The sequence below is a fragment of the Lygodium microphyllum genome, unplaced genomic scaffold (assembly GCF_053477565.2).
Source record: "Lygodium microphyllum isolate KBCC unplaced genomic scaffold, Lygodium_microphyllum_v1.1.10 scaffold_79, whole genome shotgun sequence".
NCBI classification, from domain to species: Eukaryota; Viridiplantae; Streptophyta; class Polypodiopsida; order Schizaeales; family Lygodiaceae; genus Lygodium; species Lygodium microphyllum.
In genome coordinates, this window is record NW_028229562.1 from 395,739 (window position 1) to 414,539 (window position 18,801).

General features: G+C 41.2%; 1 protein-coding gene across 2 annotated transcripts in view; it reads right to left on the minus strand.

The window, feature by feature from the left end:
- EIN2 (NRAMP metal ion transporter family protein) overlaps positions 1-18,801 on the minus strand; it is a 66,312-nt gene that overhangs the window by 24,445 nt on the left and 23,066 nt on the right. The window contains exons 2-5 of one of the 2 annotated variants that reach the window (XM_087674065.1): positions 17,502-17,588; positions 17,160-17,270; positions 3,986-4,198; positions 369-554 (exon numbers count right to left, since the gene is read on the minus strand). In XM_087674065.1, coding sequence (XP_087530191.1) covers positions 369-554; positions 3,986-4,198; positions 17,160-17,270; positions 17,502-17,588 — 597 coding nt within the window. Of the gene's footprint in view, positions 1-368; positions 555-3,985; positions 4,199-17,159; positions 17,271-17,501; positions 17,589-18,801 lie in introns of those variants that run through there. The other variant, XM_087674066.1, reaches the window with a different exon arrangement.

Genomic DNA, 18,801 nt, shown 5'->3' on the forward strand with positions numbered 1-18,801 from the left:
AATTCCTTTCAAAAACCATCCTTTAAACCACTGCTGCACCTCGTATAATGCAATTGCATAAAATTCCCCTCTTTATAGCTCAACTTATAAAATCAATCCAGTGAAAACTTAACATGCACATTGATCTTACCTGTTGCAGATCTCAGATGACTGCCTGTTAACTATTCAGAGGAAATATGATTAACACCCTTTTATCTTTTTAACGGAAGAAATATTTGCTCGGCAGCATAGTTGCCAGAAAAGATGTGCAACTCAGCCATTTATTATGGAGTACATAAATAGTATTGCAGAAATACCGCTTGGCTGTTAGCTTATCGAGAATAGAGACTACAATCAACATTCAAACCACATGTATCATATACACACACCTGTTCCATTAGTGCTTGCGCATCTTGCAGGGTGATAATTATGTGGCCATGATTGTGAAAAGCTGCAGCTGCTGAGCTTAACACAGCTATATTTATAAGTAGTGCTGCACCAAATCCTGTAAAAATGTCTATGATGTTATGATGAAGCACATCCTCTGCTTTCGTAATCTTATTGTGGCATCCCTCCTGCAGAAATTGGCCATGAACAAGCAACAAGTAACAGTACTGCAATAAAGAACTAAAGCATACAACTGAATAGAAATAGGCCCAATAATAAATGAAATATCAAAAATAAGATTCATCACAAGAGACAAAAGCTGTAAAAGCTCCTCCTTTGCGGAAGTAGTGAAATTAAAAAATTACATGAAAAATCATAATTATAAGTTCAACCAAGCTCTTAACATCAACCACTTCAAGTTGACCTCAACCTGACATTAGAAATCAGGTGATTTATGAGGATTCTAAGTTGCCTCAATCATAGTCATGAGCAAAGCTGAGCAACAATGAGATGTACACTTTTCCGGTAAAGAGAAATGCATGCCCCAATGCAGACAACTGAGCGCACATTTGCTAATGGTTTCAACTGTCAAGGCACAATACTCTTAAAGATGTCATTGGCATGGTCATCATACTTGTATAGCAAAGCCATGAGCATGTTAAAGGATTCACACGTTCACATGTCATTGGAAGAAAGAACAACACTACAGAAGAACTCAGAATGAGAATGCTCAGGAAATAGAATCCATATACCCAAGACAAGACAATAGAAAACGACAGTCAGTCAGAAGCTGTATGTGCACTGGCACCAGGGTCCAGCTCTCTTTCTCCAGCCAAACTTGCAAGTATGCTGTATGCACACTGAATGAGGAGGAGGGAGCAGTAGCCTATAGATAAGCCATCAGAGCTGTCGGAGAGAAAGAAGATAATAGCCAGCAATCCAAGTGTCCTCTAGAAGCTGGAGTCCAACAAATAGGCCTGCTGAACACAAAAACACAGCAGCAGCAACAGGTGGAAATAGAGCCAAAATCAGAAAACACAAGGGCTGCTCATGTAGTCAAGTGCTAGAGAAATCTTTGATGAAGCTTGATGGCTGCAGTACCTGCAAAACGCAAAGGCTGAACAGCATCGGAGCAGGTCGCCAACAAGAGAGAGTGGTCACTTAATGAAGAAGATGGTGGCACGATGATGGGCAGCAGGGTAGCAGCTGTGGCTGCACAAAATGCAGGGCAGCACACTAGATCGAGTTGCTCTAGGCTAAAAATGCAGGTTAGGCAGCTCCTCTGTCAGGGCAGCAGGCTAGGTGGCAGCTAGCTGAGTCTAGGCAGCAGCAAATCAGTTCCAAAAGGCAGCACACAGGCCAATGAATGATGTGTGGAGTGTGTTAATGGATATATGGCCTTGCCCTATTTATAGGCACATGAGTCACTGAACCGTCTAGGGTGGTGCCCAAATTACAAATAAAGCCTTTTTGGGGCCGTAAATGGAAAACAAAAGAGGAATTAATGTAATATAATGCACTTAATGACCTTGGTTACTCAACACTCCCCATCATCATCATGCACTGGAGTGTTCTATGTGCAAAAAGCCAGCAAAACCTGGTCAAGCACATGCCATGCATAAAGGTTGAGCACAAACTTGAATGACTATGCACCTGCACAAATGCAGCCATGCACTGAAGCTACAATATACCCTTGGGACAAGATCATGGTGTGATGCACTCAGGGGCTAATCTGATACTGCAACCTGTACTAGACTGTTGTACAAAAGACTCACAAAATAATCCTACACTTAGTCTTTCAAAGTTGTGATAGAATAGCAGTCACAAAATGCACAAACACCATCCAGACAATATCAAGGTAAAAGTTAATGGAAAATTGAAATAAACATAGCACTTTACGCCGACAGAGAAAAATGTTAGAGTGCATGGTAGGGTGAGTGCCGAGAAAGGACAGAAACTAGCTGGACCTCTTTATAAAGTATTGACAAGGCACGTGCAACTCATATACACATGCCAAGGCTCACCACAAACAGCAAGAAACCATCTGGGGCATTTCTACTGGACAGTCATCTCACAGATCCAAGTGCAAGTGGATTCTGCTCAGCTTGATCAAGACACAAGCATGAAATCACCAGAATGCTTGAAGAATTATTATTCAACCAAACCATGGTGTGCATCTGTCAGTCCCTAAATTGATGAGAATATGAGTCTGCAACATGATAAGGAAGTTGGGATTGCAGCTTGCACAAGCTTCCACTTGCAGAGGTAAAATTTTATTTTGGACGAGACTTTGTAACTACCCTTTGTATTTCCATAATGGTCACATGTTAAAGCTTCAGCCTGCATCATGTACATGCATTTGAAAGGAAGTCAAAGCTTCACAACAACATCACTTATATCTGTCATGTTAGGCTACATCAAAATCTCTCGATTTTCCACAAGCACACTTCCAGCACGAGACTCGCATGCTTGGACAAACTCCCTTTTCTCATTCAATTTCTCAAACACTCCCATGCTCATTGAGATGCTATCAACTTCAAGCAATTTGAAATTCATCCAACCCAAAGAGACCCAATGCAGTATTGCTTGTAAAAGAATGTACAAAATCATTAAGTGAAGCTTCACCAATCATCAGCATAGTTCAAAATGTTAAGTTTCAATAGAACAACATCACTTTTATACTTATTCCACATCATGACTTATTCCAAGTTATGAGTAGTGGCAGGATAACAACAGCATCTTCTGGAAGGAATGAATCTCTCTGCAGAATAATGTGTGAGATTGCATTGGAGAGTGGCAGAAGTCTCCTCTCTCCAGCCTATAAGTAAATCTTGTAGGATCCACACCAGAGAGGAATCGAAATCAGATTCTCTCATGGTGATCAAAAAATTCTCACCATCTGTCTAGAGAAAATTTGGAATCCATCAAAATCTAAATACTCCCCCTAAAGATGTCTTTTATGCAGAACTATTAAAGTCACATCCAGTCCCCTGTCAATAATATAGTGCTACCAAAAGTAAAAGCTGGAGAAATGCTAACAAATAAAGCAATAAAATCTATATATCTGTCTGTCTGCCTGTGCACGTATGCTTATATATTCCCTTCTTGCCCTTTCTAGCCCCCCTCTCAATCTACAGCATTAAGAATACCTACAAGGATAAACAATCAAGGACATTTGAAACACAAAGTGATTCCATAAAATCTCTCTTTCCTAGCTGTCTGAGGGAATAAGTGACCAATATCTTAAGCATGCAATCAACATCTGTAGAAGCAGAAGCACCTTCTGTAGAGACTCTCATTGATGGCATCCATGAACCACCAGCACTAGCCAGTTTGGCACACATGACTTACAATTGCAATGAAGTAATTTGTGCTATAGCAAATAGAGTGTTCCTTGATCTCTGACACATTTACCTCAACTTTTAAACAAATGAAAATTTCACATGCAAACATGCATCTACATGCACCCCAAAAATACTCAAAACTCAATGTAGGTCCAAGACTTCGCAATAAAATGAAATGATCACTTAGTGCTAGGTCTAGCATGCCATCTAGCACAAAGATAAAGACAGAAATTTTTTAAAGAGGGAACTATACAAGGCAATTATGAAGAATGGACCTGTACAAGGCTTGATTGAAGATAGAAATTATATGGCAGGATATTGGCACCCAAAATACCAGCAGCTATATACAAGTTTTCTCCCTTCAACTTTGGGACCATTCCAACCAGGACTGCATATGTGCTGGTATTGTTGCACCAAGCTTCACCAGCAAAACATAAAAGAACAACACCCATCACACTTGCAGTAAAGAGCTCTGTTTTGTTCAGCCCCTGAAAATTAAGCAATAAGTATGCAGTGACCTGCATCCTCCCTCCCTCCCTCGCCAGAACAAGAAAACAAAAGGAAACAAAATTCCATCCTTGGTAGGATCATGACATTACCAAACAAGAGGTGCCTAGAGCAGTACCTTGTAGAGCTTCATAAAAGGACCAAGAGCCACAGAAATAAGCAGAGCCAAAGCCCTCCTTATTTCGCAGGAAGTGACACCCTCATAATTACACAAGAATCCATGTCATTATCTCCCGCCACAGTACAAACTCTATGTAAACCGTAAGCTACTTCAATTGATTACATGTTTGAGATATCATACATAATTACTACGATAGTGAACGATTGGCCCTTTGAAAAGGGCTTATAGAACTAGATATAGCTTTTGCATTTACTAGTCCACTTGATTTTTACTTTATCTATGATCGAATGTACTACAAATTCACTATAGTGATATCTATGATTAGCCTCTTACGTCCCTCACCCCCCCCCCCCCCCCAAACACACACACTCTCCCCCCCCTTCTCTCTCTCTCTCTCTCTCTCTCATATGCATAAGTACTTTAATAATAAATATATATCGATGCACATAACATCACTCACTCAAATTTTATACAAAATTCCAAGCCTTCACATCACATGAACTTGTCTTCATCTTGTCTCCATCTCTTATATCAAAAGAACTTTGATCTAAGAGATGGAGACAAAATGAAGACAAGTTCATGTGACAAGTTGAGGGTTTCAAGCTTTCGTGTCACTATTTAGTAGCAACAAGTTGCTGGCAAGAGTTGAGAGTTAGTGATACCTTCTAGGTTATGCAAATCTTTGTGTAATAGCTTCCATTATCTCACTGTAAATTGATTTAATGAAGAGAAATAGGCATGCAAATGCATGCAATAAAAGTGTTTTTTAAAAGCTAGAATTGAAAGGTGAGAACTAAAACACATTGCCTATTAGCCAAAAACCAAAACACAAGTGGGTAAAGTTCAAGGCCTCTCCCCCTAAACAAAAACCTTTTTTCAAAACCCCCCCGCCCCCTCCCAAAAAAAAAAAAAAGGATTTAAAGAAGTGTTAAAAAACAATCAATCCCAAAACATGTTTTGGAGTTTGGAAGTTTTGGAAAGGTTCCAGAAACAGTGTTAGGGATCCGAAACACCATTTCAAGTTATTATCATATGATCCCGAGTCCCCCTTCATACACCTTCCTCACACTGAGAGGAACCTATCATATGACATTATCTTTACCAATTACACATACAACATATATGAATCTCAACCCAACAGCCCCTTCCCCCAAATATGTCATACTATAGGTACCACTTTATGAGGACTCTAGCAGATAATTTCATTGAGAGACATGGATACATTAGACATATACATGCCACACAAGATGCAGGTAGCCATTGGCCAACTCATGGTCTCTTCTCATCAGCTCAAGATCGAGACCAGAGAGTAGCTCGCATCCCTAGAGTCGAGCAAATTTGTAGACCAGGGTAGCCACGTACAATCAGTCCAATTCGTCTAGTCTGTTGACTTAGTACGGTACCAAGCGTACATTAAAAAATATTGGATAAAATCCGGTGTTTCATAAAGTCTTTTAAAAATACATAGAAAATTAAGGGATACTCTAGTAAATATTAATTGTCTTAACATAAGAGTCTTAATTTTAACCTTTCAAAATCACAAATGCATATGAGAGTCAAAATGAACATAAGTGATTGAGACAAAATGTATACTTCACTTATAAGACTAAAGACATGTGCAATAGGTCAAAAAAGAGTTTTGGGCAAGTCACAAGTGACAAGTATCATATGTAAGACTCAAGTACAAAAAAGCACGAGATACAAATGCCAAGACTCAAAAAAGCATCTAGATAGTAGAGGCTACTAAGGCTACTACTCAGATGAGTCCTCAAACCCATCACTCAAATGAGACTCATGGTCATCACTAGATAAGTCTAACGTGTATGGAACAAAATCCCCATCACTAAGGAGATTGCCATGCCCATCATACTTTGGCTCTCGAACAGGAGTATCCTCCAAAACACGAACAATTGACTCAAAAGAGCTTCCAAAACCACGTCTCACATAGGTTCTGACTACTACCTATGTGCTGCTACAAACTACAACCCCTCGAGGAGTGGGCCCACCTTCCCCTACAAGTATGTGATACTTGACGATGTAGAGCTCTGTGAAGATGGTGTCCTGCTCTTCATCTCTCTCTCTATTCACACTTTTAAGTGTGGCCCCTATTAACTTAACTCATCTATATTTCCCTAAAAATTGAAGTTGAGATAAATAAAAAGATGATTTAAAATTTTATATTCTTGAATTTAGAATATGGACTCAAGTTCAAATTTACTTACCCTGTCATTGGCATGTCATGGATGTTTCTAAGCATACATAAGTTAGAACAGCAATAGATAAGTTCTTCTAATTGCCTAGTGCTAAGCTTGTTTTGCATCTTGGTGTGTATAAAAAAACAGACTGACCAATTTCGCACACATACACCAGATGAACAATCAGATTCAAGTTAACAGAATGATTTTAACTTATAAGTGCAAATTAATAAGAAAAGTACAAACCTTTACTAGAAACATAATGATAAGATTTCAATTTTGATTGTCTGAGCCAACATTCTTAAAGCCACCTTCTACAGGTTGGGTAACTGATACCCAAATGACTCCCACCAGAATAGTGGCTTGATCAAAGAGGGCTTTTGCCAATACTTGATGCTAGCAAATGCCATTCCCCTTTGGTCTCCATAGTTAATTAGCTCTCCTGCAAAGCCTGTAGGAGATAAGCATCCCTATCTGAGGCTAATTCTTGGACCATGAAGAGGAAGGGGCTCTTGTAAGCGGGATGTAAGAGAGCTACTAGGCCGTGGATAGATCTCTTTATACAATTCCACCTCTTTTCAACTAGGTAGAAGATATCATTCCATCACGAAGTATCATCCAAACCATTAAAAATGCCACTATTTATGAATAAAACTGTGATATTGATTTTGCATTTTAAGAAGATTAAATTTGTATTTTTTAAATTTAATTTCAAAGTATTACCGTGGAATCCTAACATCAAGAACGATAGAAGCCCTAATCTCCTTCACGGCCCCTATCATGAAATGAATAAGGAGACCTATAGTGATGCCCTTTATATCCGTCGTGTGAAGAACCCTATATAAGGGTATGATCACAATTACCACGGCTCGCACCTCCATCCAACATGATTCTTTTAGGCAAAGTTGTTAAATGGCTCTGTCTTCCCTCATGCTTGCTACAAGCTCCTCATCCATCCATGCTTCAAATTCATTGAACATCATACACTTTTGCAACTTACCTTGCACATCATAGAGTCGCTCAATACACAACCATGTGATGGCAAAGTAAGTTTTTTATGGCTTTTTGAATTCCACATCACTGTGCATGTAAAAAATAGCAAGTACTTTTAACAGTGATGACTTTGATATCATTGCTTGGCCCCACCTACATACACATAGAATATAGTATGGCTTAGAGATGGGTAATCGAGTAATGGAGGTGGAGATAGATATAGAGAGAGAGGTGGAGATATTCAAGAATCAAGATTCAAGAAGCATACAACTTTAAACTTTAAAATATAAATGACAAAATATAAAGCATAAAAAATACTCAAGAAACATAAACTATTAAAAATAATTTATAAAACATAAAATATTCAAGAATATAGACTCTCTTTATCATGGCTTGCTAGGTGTGTTTGTAGATGAATTTGGTTGGTCATCCTATCCACCTTCACGCTCATATCCATGCAATATAAGAAGTAGGTACCAAGAGAGCAAGAGACAAGTATATTAATAATGCCTCTCTTCTTTCGGTCACTCCATTGAAAAGGATCGAGCACCCATACTTCACCCAGCCGGCTCAAATGAGCTTAAGGGACTTGTTGATCCTCTTGCTCTCCTCATCTAGCTTCTTTATGCACATATTGTTATAGGTAACTCCATGTCACCCCTCACATCGGATCCATGTTGGCAATAGCCTTCATCATTCTTCTCTACCTATCCACTCTTAGAATGTGGAAAGGGGGATCGCACTCAATGTAAATCTTAATTTTTGCATTTCTTTGTCGCTCTGAAAGGAATGAGAGTGGGCGCAGAACACATGCCATTGCCTCAACAAGTGTGGCTTGTTTCTTAAGCCTCTTGGACTCACAAGTCGCGACAGCAGCGACAAAGGTAGCCGAAGCAGAAGGGAAATCCAAGGAATCCATGAATCCCTCTATATTAGCTGCACGTGTAGCCAAAGGGGTGGCCATGGATGTGCATGTGTCAAGGGAGACTATCTCCTCTTGAGCTTGCACCATACTAGAGGATACCTTCCTCGATGCCTTTCAAATGGAGGAATTTCTTAATGATCTCATCAGCCACTACTTGAGGGATCTTCATGGACCACATTCTCCACCTTTCTTGGATAAGTGGATGAGAAGCCATATCACACTACTTGTTTGGACCTTGCTGCAGTACTTGCAAGTCCAACAATAAGCATTGGTGCAACTTGTGGCTTCCTCAAGGTATAAGGTATGAAGAGAAAAGGCTTCATGAAGAGCTTTGGCATAGTAAAGAGATTGAGATGGGGATGGAGATGGCAAGAGAGGTCAAGGTGTAGATCGAGGAGGTGGTAAGAGAGGTAGAAGAGAATGTGGTAAGAGAAGGTGGTATGGCATAGCTTGTAAGTCTTGACTCTTAAGATTGAAAAGAGGAAAAGGAGGAAGAGAAAGAGGTGGAAAGAGAGAAAAAAGAAGGTGGTAACTTGGTAGAGAGGAAGAGGAAGAGGTAGAGATGACTTGTGAGCTTGACTCTTGAGAAAGAGGTGCATGCTTTAGGGTTGACTGGAGAAGGCTTGAAAGTTGAGGGTGAAGATTAAAGTGGAAAAGGGTTGTTTATAAAGGGCGGGGCTGCATGCATTCTCAAAAGCCCCAAAAAAAAAAGGATAAAAGAAATGAACCAAAACAACGATAAAAAACAGTCAAATTTTAAACCTACAAAACTGAAAACAACATTCACCTACGAGGATACAATCTGGATCGGACAAATTCAACTAGAGTGGATGGAATAGACAGCATGGTTCTATCCATGGACAAAATGCAACCCTATTGCACTATGTTGGGAGGAGGTGGAAAGCTAAGAGAAGGAACACCTCCCTCAAACTATTCACAGTGCCCTAAGACCAATGCCACTTGGGCCAATTTCCTAGTTGCAATTCAGAGACCATGTGTCATTACTACAAGCAAGCACTTTGCAAAGAGAGGAGATAGTCACAGCTCACTGATTTCTTCCAAATAGTGACCATACACATAGCACCTACAAAGAGAGGGGTAACGGTCCAAGGAGCTAAGGAGATCAAAGCAAAAAGTTGACCAAGGATGCAGGGGTACCAAACATAGAGACTACACTAGAGAGAGATGAGAGAGATTCACTAGCAACATGAAAAATACATGACAAAGCTAAGGGATTGATCCAAATGCTACCCCCATCCTATCTTATCAAGGATTATGACATACTCTACTCATCAGGGACCAGGTGGAGCTAGTTATCAATGTATCATATTCAGCCACACAACCAAACATGAACTGCTCCATATATCTACCACATCATCTTTTTGTTGTATCCCTACATGGGCATTTTTTTTGCACATTGCTTCAGCCTCTTTGCATAGTATATCACAGATTATTTGTTAATACATTACACTTTGATATCTAGCAACAACAATCATTCTACATGGTTTTATCTCATAGGTCGTTTTTTGCCTCCATAAACTCTCTCTCTCTCTCTCTCTCTCTCTCTCTCTCTCTCTCTCTCTCATCCCGGCGATGAAACCTTGAAAGCAGCCTTCCTTCTCAAAGAGGATGGTAAATAACCCAATTTAACACTAATCATAGCAAGCATAAAATTCACATAAACTAAAAAATGAAAAAGTTACCACATAATCTTGGGCAATGGACAACCTATCGGCCTCAAAACCGGCGCCCCTTATGGTATTTCTTTAACTTTTATTACAAATGGATGGAGTACAATCCCCTTTGCTAATCCAAGTGCCCCTTGCTCACAAAATCAACCAGCAAGCCTCCAAACCAATTTCCCCCTTGGTTTGCTTAGGAATTGACCTTCACCTTGCTCCTTGAAAGATAAATTCAGCTCCAAATCTAATATTGGTTGGCTGGCCTCTTGAATATCCCTCAATTTCAGTTGCTATAATTCAAGTCCTAGACTCTCAATTCTGAGCACGCATCCCAAGTTGGCTATCAAACCATAATTTCTACTATAAATTTGGGTTTACAGTAGAGATTTTCCAATATTTCACCTCAGATGACTCACATGGCTAAATTTTGCTGAGATAACTTAAGAGATGGCTGTTCGACGAGAGAGAATATTGTAGAGAGAGAAATTTCAGAGTTCCATCATGAGAAAGGCCAAAAAACTATTGGTGACCTGCTCTAGCAGCCATGGAATTTGTCATCTACACCTTGGGACCACCAAAAAACCTGTTGCCCCCTCCTATACGTACTGCACCATAAGGACCTTGGGCTGTTGTCACCTACACCTACATGGCTCAAAACTGTTGTCACCTATTGTAAGACTAATTCCTAGTGGCTGCAAATCACATCACCAGCATCTTCTTGCTCCCTAATATCCTCCTCCTCTATCACAATGGCTAAAATAAACTTCTACCAAGCCCCAAAAACGTTTTCTCCACTTGCATCGGCAAGTTTTATCAAGTGGCAGCCTTCTAATCCCATTCTCCAACATTATCTAGCTTATTGAATTAATTATCAAAAAATATTTTTAAAAATAATTTAATAATTATTATAGTGCCCAAAAAACATACTTTTACCAGCCAAACATTAAATTGGCTAGGCCTTGTCTTCCAAGTATCCCTAAGCAGTTATTAACCCTTAGACCTGTCAGAAGTGGAGCAGCGGTGGAAGCTAAAACACAAGACAAAAAGAGAAAAGAAAAGAACGCGATACAGATGAGAACTCAGATGTATGCACGGGAAATGGAATCCATATATCTGAACACGAGACAGTCGCATACAATAGTGAGTCACTGGCTGCGTGGGCACTGGCACCGGCTCCTCTCTCCACAAAGTCTGCAGATGGTGAAGATGATGATGATGATGATGATGACTGAGGAGCACTGAGTATAAATAGGCTGAAAAAGTAGGGAGCAATAATGCTGGTCGGACAGCATTAATCCTGGCCGACTGGTGCATAAAAATGCTCCATTGGCATAAAATGCCACACCAAAAAAATACCTAAAATACCTAATAAAAATGCCCAGCCCAGATCAAGCTCAGACTCACACATGAGCTGACAAATACTCTGCTAACACCCTCTCTCAGATTCATGAGTGATCTGATACAATACAATAGTACAATGAAAAGGGATCAGAAACTATATAACATAGAACCACCAAGTTGAACCATGGATACCCAAGCAGTGGGTGATCAAGCCACCACCAAGGTGCCTCGGAGAGAACCCGATGTCGATGTCGATCGTACCAAACACCTGAAAATAGAGAAGATCATAGCATGTCTCTGTGTCCATCATCAATGTCTCGTAGTAGCATACAAGACCATCCTGTCAAAAATGCCTCTGAACATAGGTGACCATGGATTCCCTGCCTTTGGCCAGACCGCCAAAGTGTCCCCTCATGTGAGCTCCAGACGAAAGCCTCCCGCTCTCTGTCAGATAACCAGCTCAGCATGAACCTGGATGTCAATCCCAGCTCCAGGATTTGATTCCGCCAGACTAAAGTCGATGCGTCAGGGACGTCCCTCTCTGGAACCTGTGCACCTGTATAAAAATATAGATGAGGTGCGGCTGCCCCATCTGAACACCCGCTCACACTCCCTCTCTGGCACAAGAGAGTCGTGAGGGATAACCTCATCACCACCACTAGAAAGCAGCCGAGGAAGGGGCCACCAAGCCCTTCTCGCGATCCGAAGAAGAGGATCCCTTCCGCGCCTTGGACTGCACCTTGGTCGGAGGATCGGAGTCGGAGTCTGATGAAGGAGAGGACTCATCGGTAGAGTCAGCATCCCGCGTCGTCTTCTGCTCCTTCTTCCTCGAAGCCGCTAACTTCTTGCAGTCCTTCCGCAAATGTCCCTTCTTGCCACAGTGGTAACACTGGGCCTTCGACTTCTTCTTCCCGTCACCCCTCTCTGAAGCTACATAAGCCTCACCTCCATAATGTGCTGGAAGCCGCCCCTGTAATCTCAAGGATGCCTCATGCTCAAGAAGCATCGAGGTCATATGTGTAAAACTGACAGGAGTCGATGATGTCTGCGCCCGCAAAGCATTGGCCACTCCATCAAACTCCGGGGGGAGCTTGTAGAGGACCGTTCCGACAAGATGCACCTCGGGAAGAGCAGATTGCATGTGCCGAAGCTGGTCCTGTACCTGCGTAACACGAAGAAGAAAAAACTGAATAGTATCTTTCGGCTCAAACTTCATCTGCTGGAGCTGGCCATAAAGTGTGACGGCCCGCATGGTGGAAGGTGCCTCGTACATCTGCTGCAACTTCTGCCATACTTCAGGAGATGTCCTACAGGAGGTAACCGCCGGTAAGACCGCTTTAGAAATACACCGAAGCAACGCCGAGTAAGCACAGGCATCGTCCGAGTCCCATGTGAGCACCGCTTCCTCATGGTTGTCCTCATCAAAGTCTTCAGGAAGAGGAAAAGGACGGAGAGGTCGAGCAATAGCTCCACACACGATGTACCATAGCCGCTTTTGCACAAACCAAGCTTTCATGACAGCACTCCATGTGAGATAATCAGGTCCATGTAACTTATCATCAGTGGAAGTGCACGGAGGAGCCATATGGAGAGGATAAGAAGAGAAGTAGAGAAGAGATGGAATTTAGAGAGGAAACACAGCCAAAACACAAGCACAGACTGCAGAAAATGAGAGTTCACATGCAATAGAACCCAAAATCTGATCAATAGAAGACAAAATCTGCTGCAGAAAGTCAAAAAATCAGTCAAAAACTGCCAAAAACAGAGAAAACGACCTGAAGTAACAGTCACCCAGCCACGAGAGATGCTGAATCAGCAAAACGCAGGCTGTAAACTGGAGAAAAACAGGTAGAAAACTGTAGCCAGCAGCAGCAGATGAAAAACGCAGGCAGCAGAGGGTGCGTAGGCAGCAGAGGGTGCGGAGGCAGCAGGCGATGGCAAAACTGCAAAAAACGCAAGCTGAAAACAGCCCCAAAACAGGTCGCCTGGCTGCGACAGCAGTCGTCTGATCAGCAGGGGTTCAAAACAGTCCTGAAATCAGCAAGAAAACACAGCAGAAACACAAATCCTGAAAACTGATAACCATGTCAGAAGTGGAGCAGCGGTGGAAGCATAAACATGTGCTGAAATAAACTGCTGAAACACAAGACAAAAAGAGAAAAGAAAAGAACGCGATACAGATGAGAACTCAGATGTATGCACAGGAAATGGAATCCATATATCTGAACACGAGACAGTCGCATACAATAGTGAGTCACTGGCTGCGTGGGCACTGGCACTGGCTCCTCTCTCCACAGAGTCTGCAGATGGTGAAGATGATGATGATGATGATGATGACTGAGGAGCACTGAGTATAAATAGGCTGAAAAAGTGGGGAGCAATAATGCTGGTCGGACAGCATTAATGCTGGCCGACTGGTGCATAAAAATGCTCCATTGGCATAAAATGCCACACCAAAAAAATACCTAAAATACCTAATAAAAATGCCCAGCCCAGATCAAGCTCAGACTCACACATGAGCTGACAAATACTCTGCTAACAAGACCAGCATTAATTAATTAATTAATACCTAGTCTCTAATGTCACCACAGACATTAGTGGCCAATAAATTGGTCCAGGCCAAATTCTGACACCAAGTACCATCTAGTATCTGTTAGACATAACTATTACAACTTTTGCCTTTGATACCAACTAATATTTCGAGGTCTTGGATCCCACACTCTGAAATAATTACCATGCACCTCACATGTGTAAGTCACATTTGCACATTTGATTAAATTTTAATCAAATGCTAAGCAAAGCAATAAAATTTTACATCCTCGTAACAAAATATTGATAGAATGGTAGAGAAACATGAAATAACTAACCAGGTATGGGTTATGTGTTCGCATTGTCGATTGTGTGCTCTCTCTCGATATCAACAAACAAGCTAAGGACTTTGATGCTATGGTTACCAATTGTTGGCAGCTCAAACCCATATCTACCACTAACTCCATCTGGTAGCTATGACAAAATGTAGTGTATCGTACATGAGATGGGGCAAGGAGGACCCTTGTAACTATTGTGTTCTATTGTAGGCTCCATCCTCTCTTCTCCATAGCTCTACATGATGGCATGTATGGATCTAGCAACTTGTATCTACTATAAAGTTAGTAGTCTATGTCCATATAGTTTGAGTCTCTTGGTGGCTTAGATACCCAAGGTCCTTTGTAGTTTAAGCCCCCACTTGAGGTGGACGACAAGCAAGGAGGGGGATGTGGCTCATGGATTGGTTTGAAGAACATTGGTGATCTATGGTTGAAACCCTTGGCTTTCCACTTGTAGAGGCCTCTCTTGATGCCTTCGTAGCTCCATGAGAAAAGGAAAAGGCACCTCTAATCCGGATAGTATCATCACTCAACTAAGCAAGCCAAAATCCTCTGAGAGAGAGGCAAGGAGAGAGAGAGAAAAGGGGGAGAAAAAGAAGGTAGAGGAAGAGGGGGGTTTTGGGTGTGTCTTGCTAGGGGTGGGTTGATGGGTGGGTGGATGTGTGATTATATTAACATCTCTATAGAGGTCAAAGTGTCCTTTCAGACCCAACACATGTAATGTCACAATTCCAATACATACATAACCCAGGAAAAGTTGCCTAAGCTAGAGCTAAAGTGTTGAAACTAATAAAAGCATGCTGAGACTACTTTGATTCCACAACCATGATATGCAGTAGCAAGGTATGTGTACATTTATCTCATGAGAGAGCACAATGATGGCCAGAGGGAAACAAGACTCGTGAGGAACTAGAGTTATATGGCATCTGAGAAGGCCCCTCATGAACCGCTGAAGAATGGCCAATATGTCCTCAATAAAGTGGAGAGTCATCCGCCATTGGAAGCGCATGATGATGGCCTTGCACGTTCATGGTAGCAGCCTCTATCTCCCCTCCTAAGATATGGGCAGTCAGCAATGGCCTCTGATGATCTCTATGGCTCTATCTGATCACCCTCCTACAGCAAATGTGCAGCCCCAGTTCTGAAGGACTGCAACCAAGAGCACTAAAGTATGGCTGGTATCAGAGAGCGGCTCCATGGGGGATAGAAGCTTGTGAGGGCTCTCTATGGCAGCCCTCATGATGCCCAAATGGCTGCTGTAGTGGTTCGGCGTCTCTCTGTCTGGCATCTGCCTCAAGTAAGTAGAGTGCAAGCTGCTGGCATTGGCCTGTCACCTTCATCAAAACGTGAAAAGGAAGCCCCTGCAACGAAGTGGCTGCTGTGCCAGCTGCCCTTACAGAAACCATGAGGCAGACAGTTGATGTCACCATCATCTCCATCTACTGCCATGGATTGGGCTGTGTTTCAGCCTGCAAACCTGAGTTTTTTCTGCCTAGAGACTTCACCGACATCCTGCTGCTGTGAGGACTGCATTTTGCTCCCTCCACTGCTGCCTAAATCATCGACACTGGTAGATTGCATCTCTCAGGATTGGTTCTCAAAGGACAACACTCTCCCTCAGCCTGCTCCAAGAGACAATGGCTGTTGGGCAAGCCCCCACTCGTTGAGCTCCCTCGGTTTTTTTTTGTGTTCTTTTAGAGAGTTGTTTGCAATTACTTGTTTCACAATCATAGTCATGACTAAGAAATAGTACAAATGGAAACATGGAACCTATTGTGAAAAACCAGCATGCCCTCTATTTTTTCAACAATGAGATTTTTAAAACTTATACTATGCGATATTTTTTCAACTACTAGATTTTTAAAGCTCATACTATGCGACCCAAAGATTCCAGGTTATCACAGCTGTGTTCTTTGCTAGCTCATCAATCCTCACTGTGACTGAGGATTTCTTACGTAACAACCTCCATTGCATGCCCTCTTTTTTTTAAATAGGTAGCTTTGCGAAACTCGTACTAAGTGAAACCAAAAACTCTTTGAGTTATCACAGCTATCTACTTTGCTAGCCCATCAATCCTCACCTGTGGCTGAGGATTTCTGAAGTGACAACCTCCATTGCATGCACCGTTTTTTCAATGATTACTTTTTCGACTGTGACCTGAAAGACTCTTTCAAGTTATCACAGCTGCTTACTTTGCTAGCCCATTAATCCTCACTGGGAACACTACTACAGGAAGTGTTTTGAATACAGAAACTGTTTATGAAGTACAGTATATGTCTGAGATACATTTGAAAGAGGAACAAAAGCAATATAAATTGTCTGCCATTCAAGCAGAGCTACAATTGTTTCATACCAATCACATGCATCTTACAAGTATAATTATGACTGTAAATTGAAGCATGGAACATATTCAGAAAAACCAACAACTGAAAACTGAAAATGGATCCTGTTGAGAAAAACCAGCATACCCTTAACTCGTATCTAAGGTGCCAAGCTTACTGCATTTTCAAACAATTAGTTTCTTGAAACTGGTACTGTGCAACCCAAGACTCTTTATTAATGGTTGTTAATTATGACAGCTGCATATTTGCTAGCCCATCGATCATCGCGGGTCACTGTGAATGATAGCACAGGAAGTGTTTTCAATATTGCTACAGTGTACTGTTAAAAAACAGCAGCATGTATCCGACATTCATTTGAAACAGTAAAAATTGCTTTCTGCTGTTCAAATAGCTGCAATTGTTTAGTAGCAACTACATGCAAGGAGCAGCTGTCTCAAGCCTCGCACTCATAAGGAGATAACTAACATATCGTGTACCAGATGAGGAAGAGCAACAAGGAGCATTAAGCTGCATGCTGCTGTTACAACCACACCCGCAAACATTGGAAGGCCCATAATTCCATTAAGTGCCATGGCTATGCCCAACACCTGCACACACCAATGTCTATGTTTTAGACATTGGAAATTCACTACTTATGATTTCTTTTATGATCAAAACATTCTTCTTCAATAAATTATAACTGCTGGAAATCTGCATAACATAACTTTGAGTCAGTAACTCTGCTGAGCTTCCAGCATATTACTACCATGAGATGTGAAATCAAAGCATGTATTCCAAGCATACTCAAATAACCAACACTGATTTTAAGAAAATCGTACCATTGTTAGATCAAGAATCACAATCGAAAATTCACATTGAAGCCACAATAAGGTAGACAGATGGCTGGGGAATTCTTTGTGCCAAACCTGCATTGCAAAAAGACCACACTCTCATCAATAGTATTTTACATGGTGCACAAAAATCACTCTCTCAAATATTAGACTCCTAGATACTTTCCTTTTAAAAAACTGGAAAACTGAAGTATGGATGTTGAAACTCTATCACAGCAACCAACTACCAATAATTCATAAATGTTGGTAAAGGTGGCCCCTGCAACTCAGTCAGTGGAGGCACCGACATCAATAATACACATACATGCCATATTGTTGCCTGAGAATGATCAGCCTGCATTCAAATTTATCTATCTAGTTGAAGACAAGCAAGCCTCGTTGTTAACATAATAGATTAAACATTCAAAAAGGTAGTCATGTTTTTATAGGGAAGGCATATGCTTGATGGGCAAGGCTATGCCCTAAGCTAGTAACAAGGGCTAATTTTAATCCGTTTTTCAAAAACATTTAATGACCGATGATTAGATTGATATTTTTCAAAAATTATTTGACCTTGATATGGGGAAAAAAAGCTTGGATGCATATTCACACAAGTTTAAGATGTGTTGCTGAAAACCTAGCCTTCCTTCTTGGAAAGGGCAGTAATTCCTTGATCAAGCACTTAACTACAGCAATCAACACATGAATATGACTTGATGTGCACAAATTGCCTTAAATATCTCGAATATTGGACACACTGTTGGCCCCAAAACAAGTGCCTCTTTTGGTATTTCTTTAACGTGATTGCTAATGGAATGAGTACAAGCAAAGATTCACAATCTCCTTTGTTGTAGAGATAATCAATTCGGGACAATTGCCCCTTGATTTTTCACCCAGGACTTGTACAAATGGAACCTCCGCTCGCCAAATGTTGCACCAAATTACAATGAACGGGCCGGCATTTGAATTCCCTGACAATTACACAAATTTCAGGTGCTAAATTCAGTATACAATGCCTTCACCAATTGGCACAGGTCTTGAGGTGGCTGTCAAACCCTAAATTCTGCAAAAATTTAGAATTTATAGTAGAGAGATCTCTGTTGTCCACCAAATTTGACTGAGACCTGCTCAAAATGGCTGAGAAAAGCAGAGATCTTTGAGAATGGGTTGGAGAAGGTGAGATAAAGCCGAGATAAAAGAGAAATCTGATTTTCTTCACAAGAAAACCATAATTCTGCTCGTTGCTTGCTCTAGCCTACATTTAATGCAGTCACCTACTACCGAACACCTCCAAAATGCTGTCATCTGA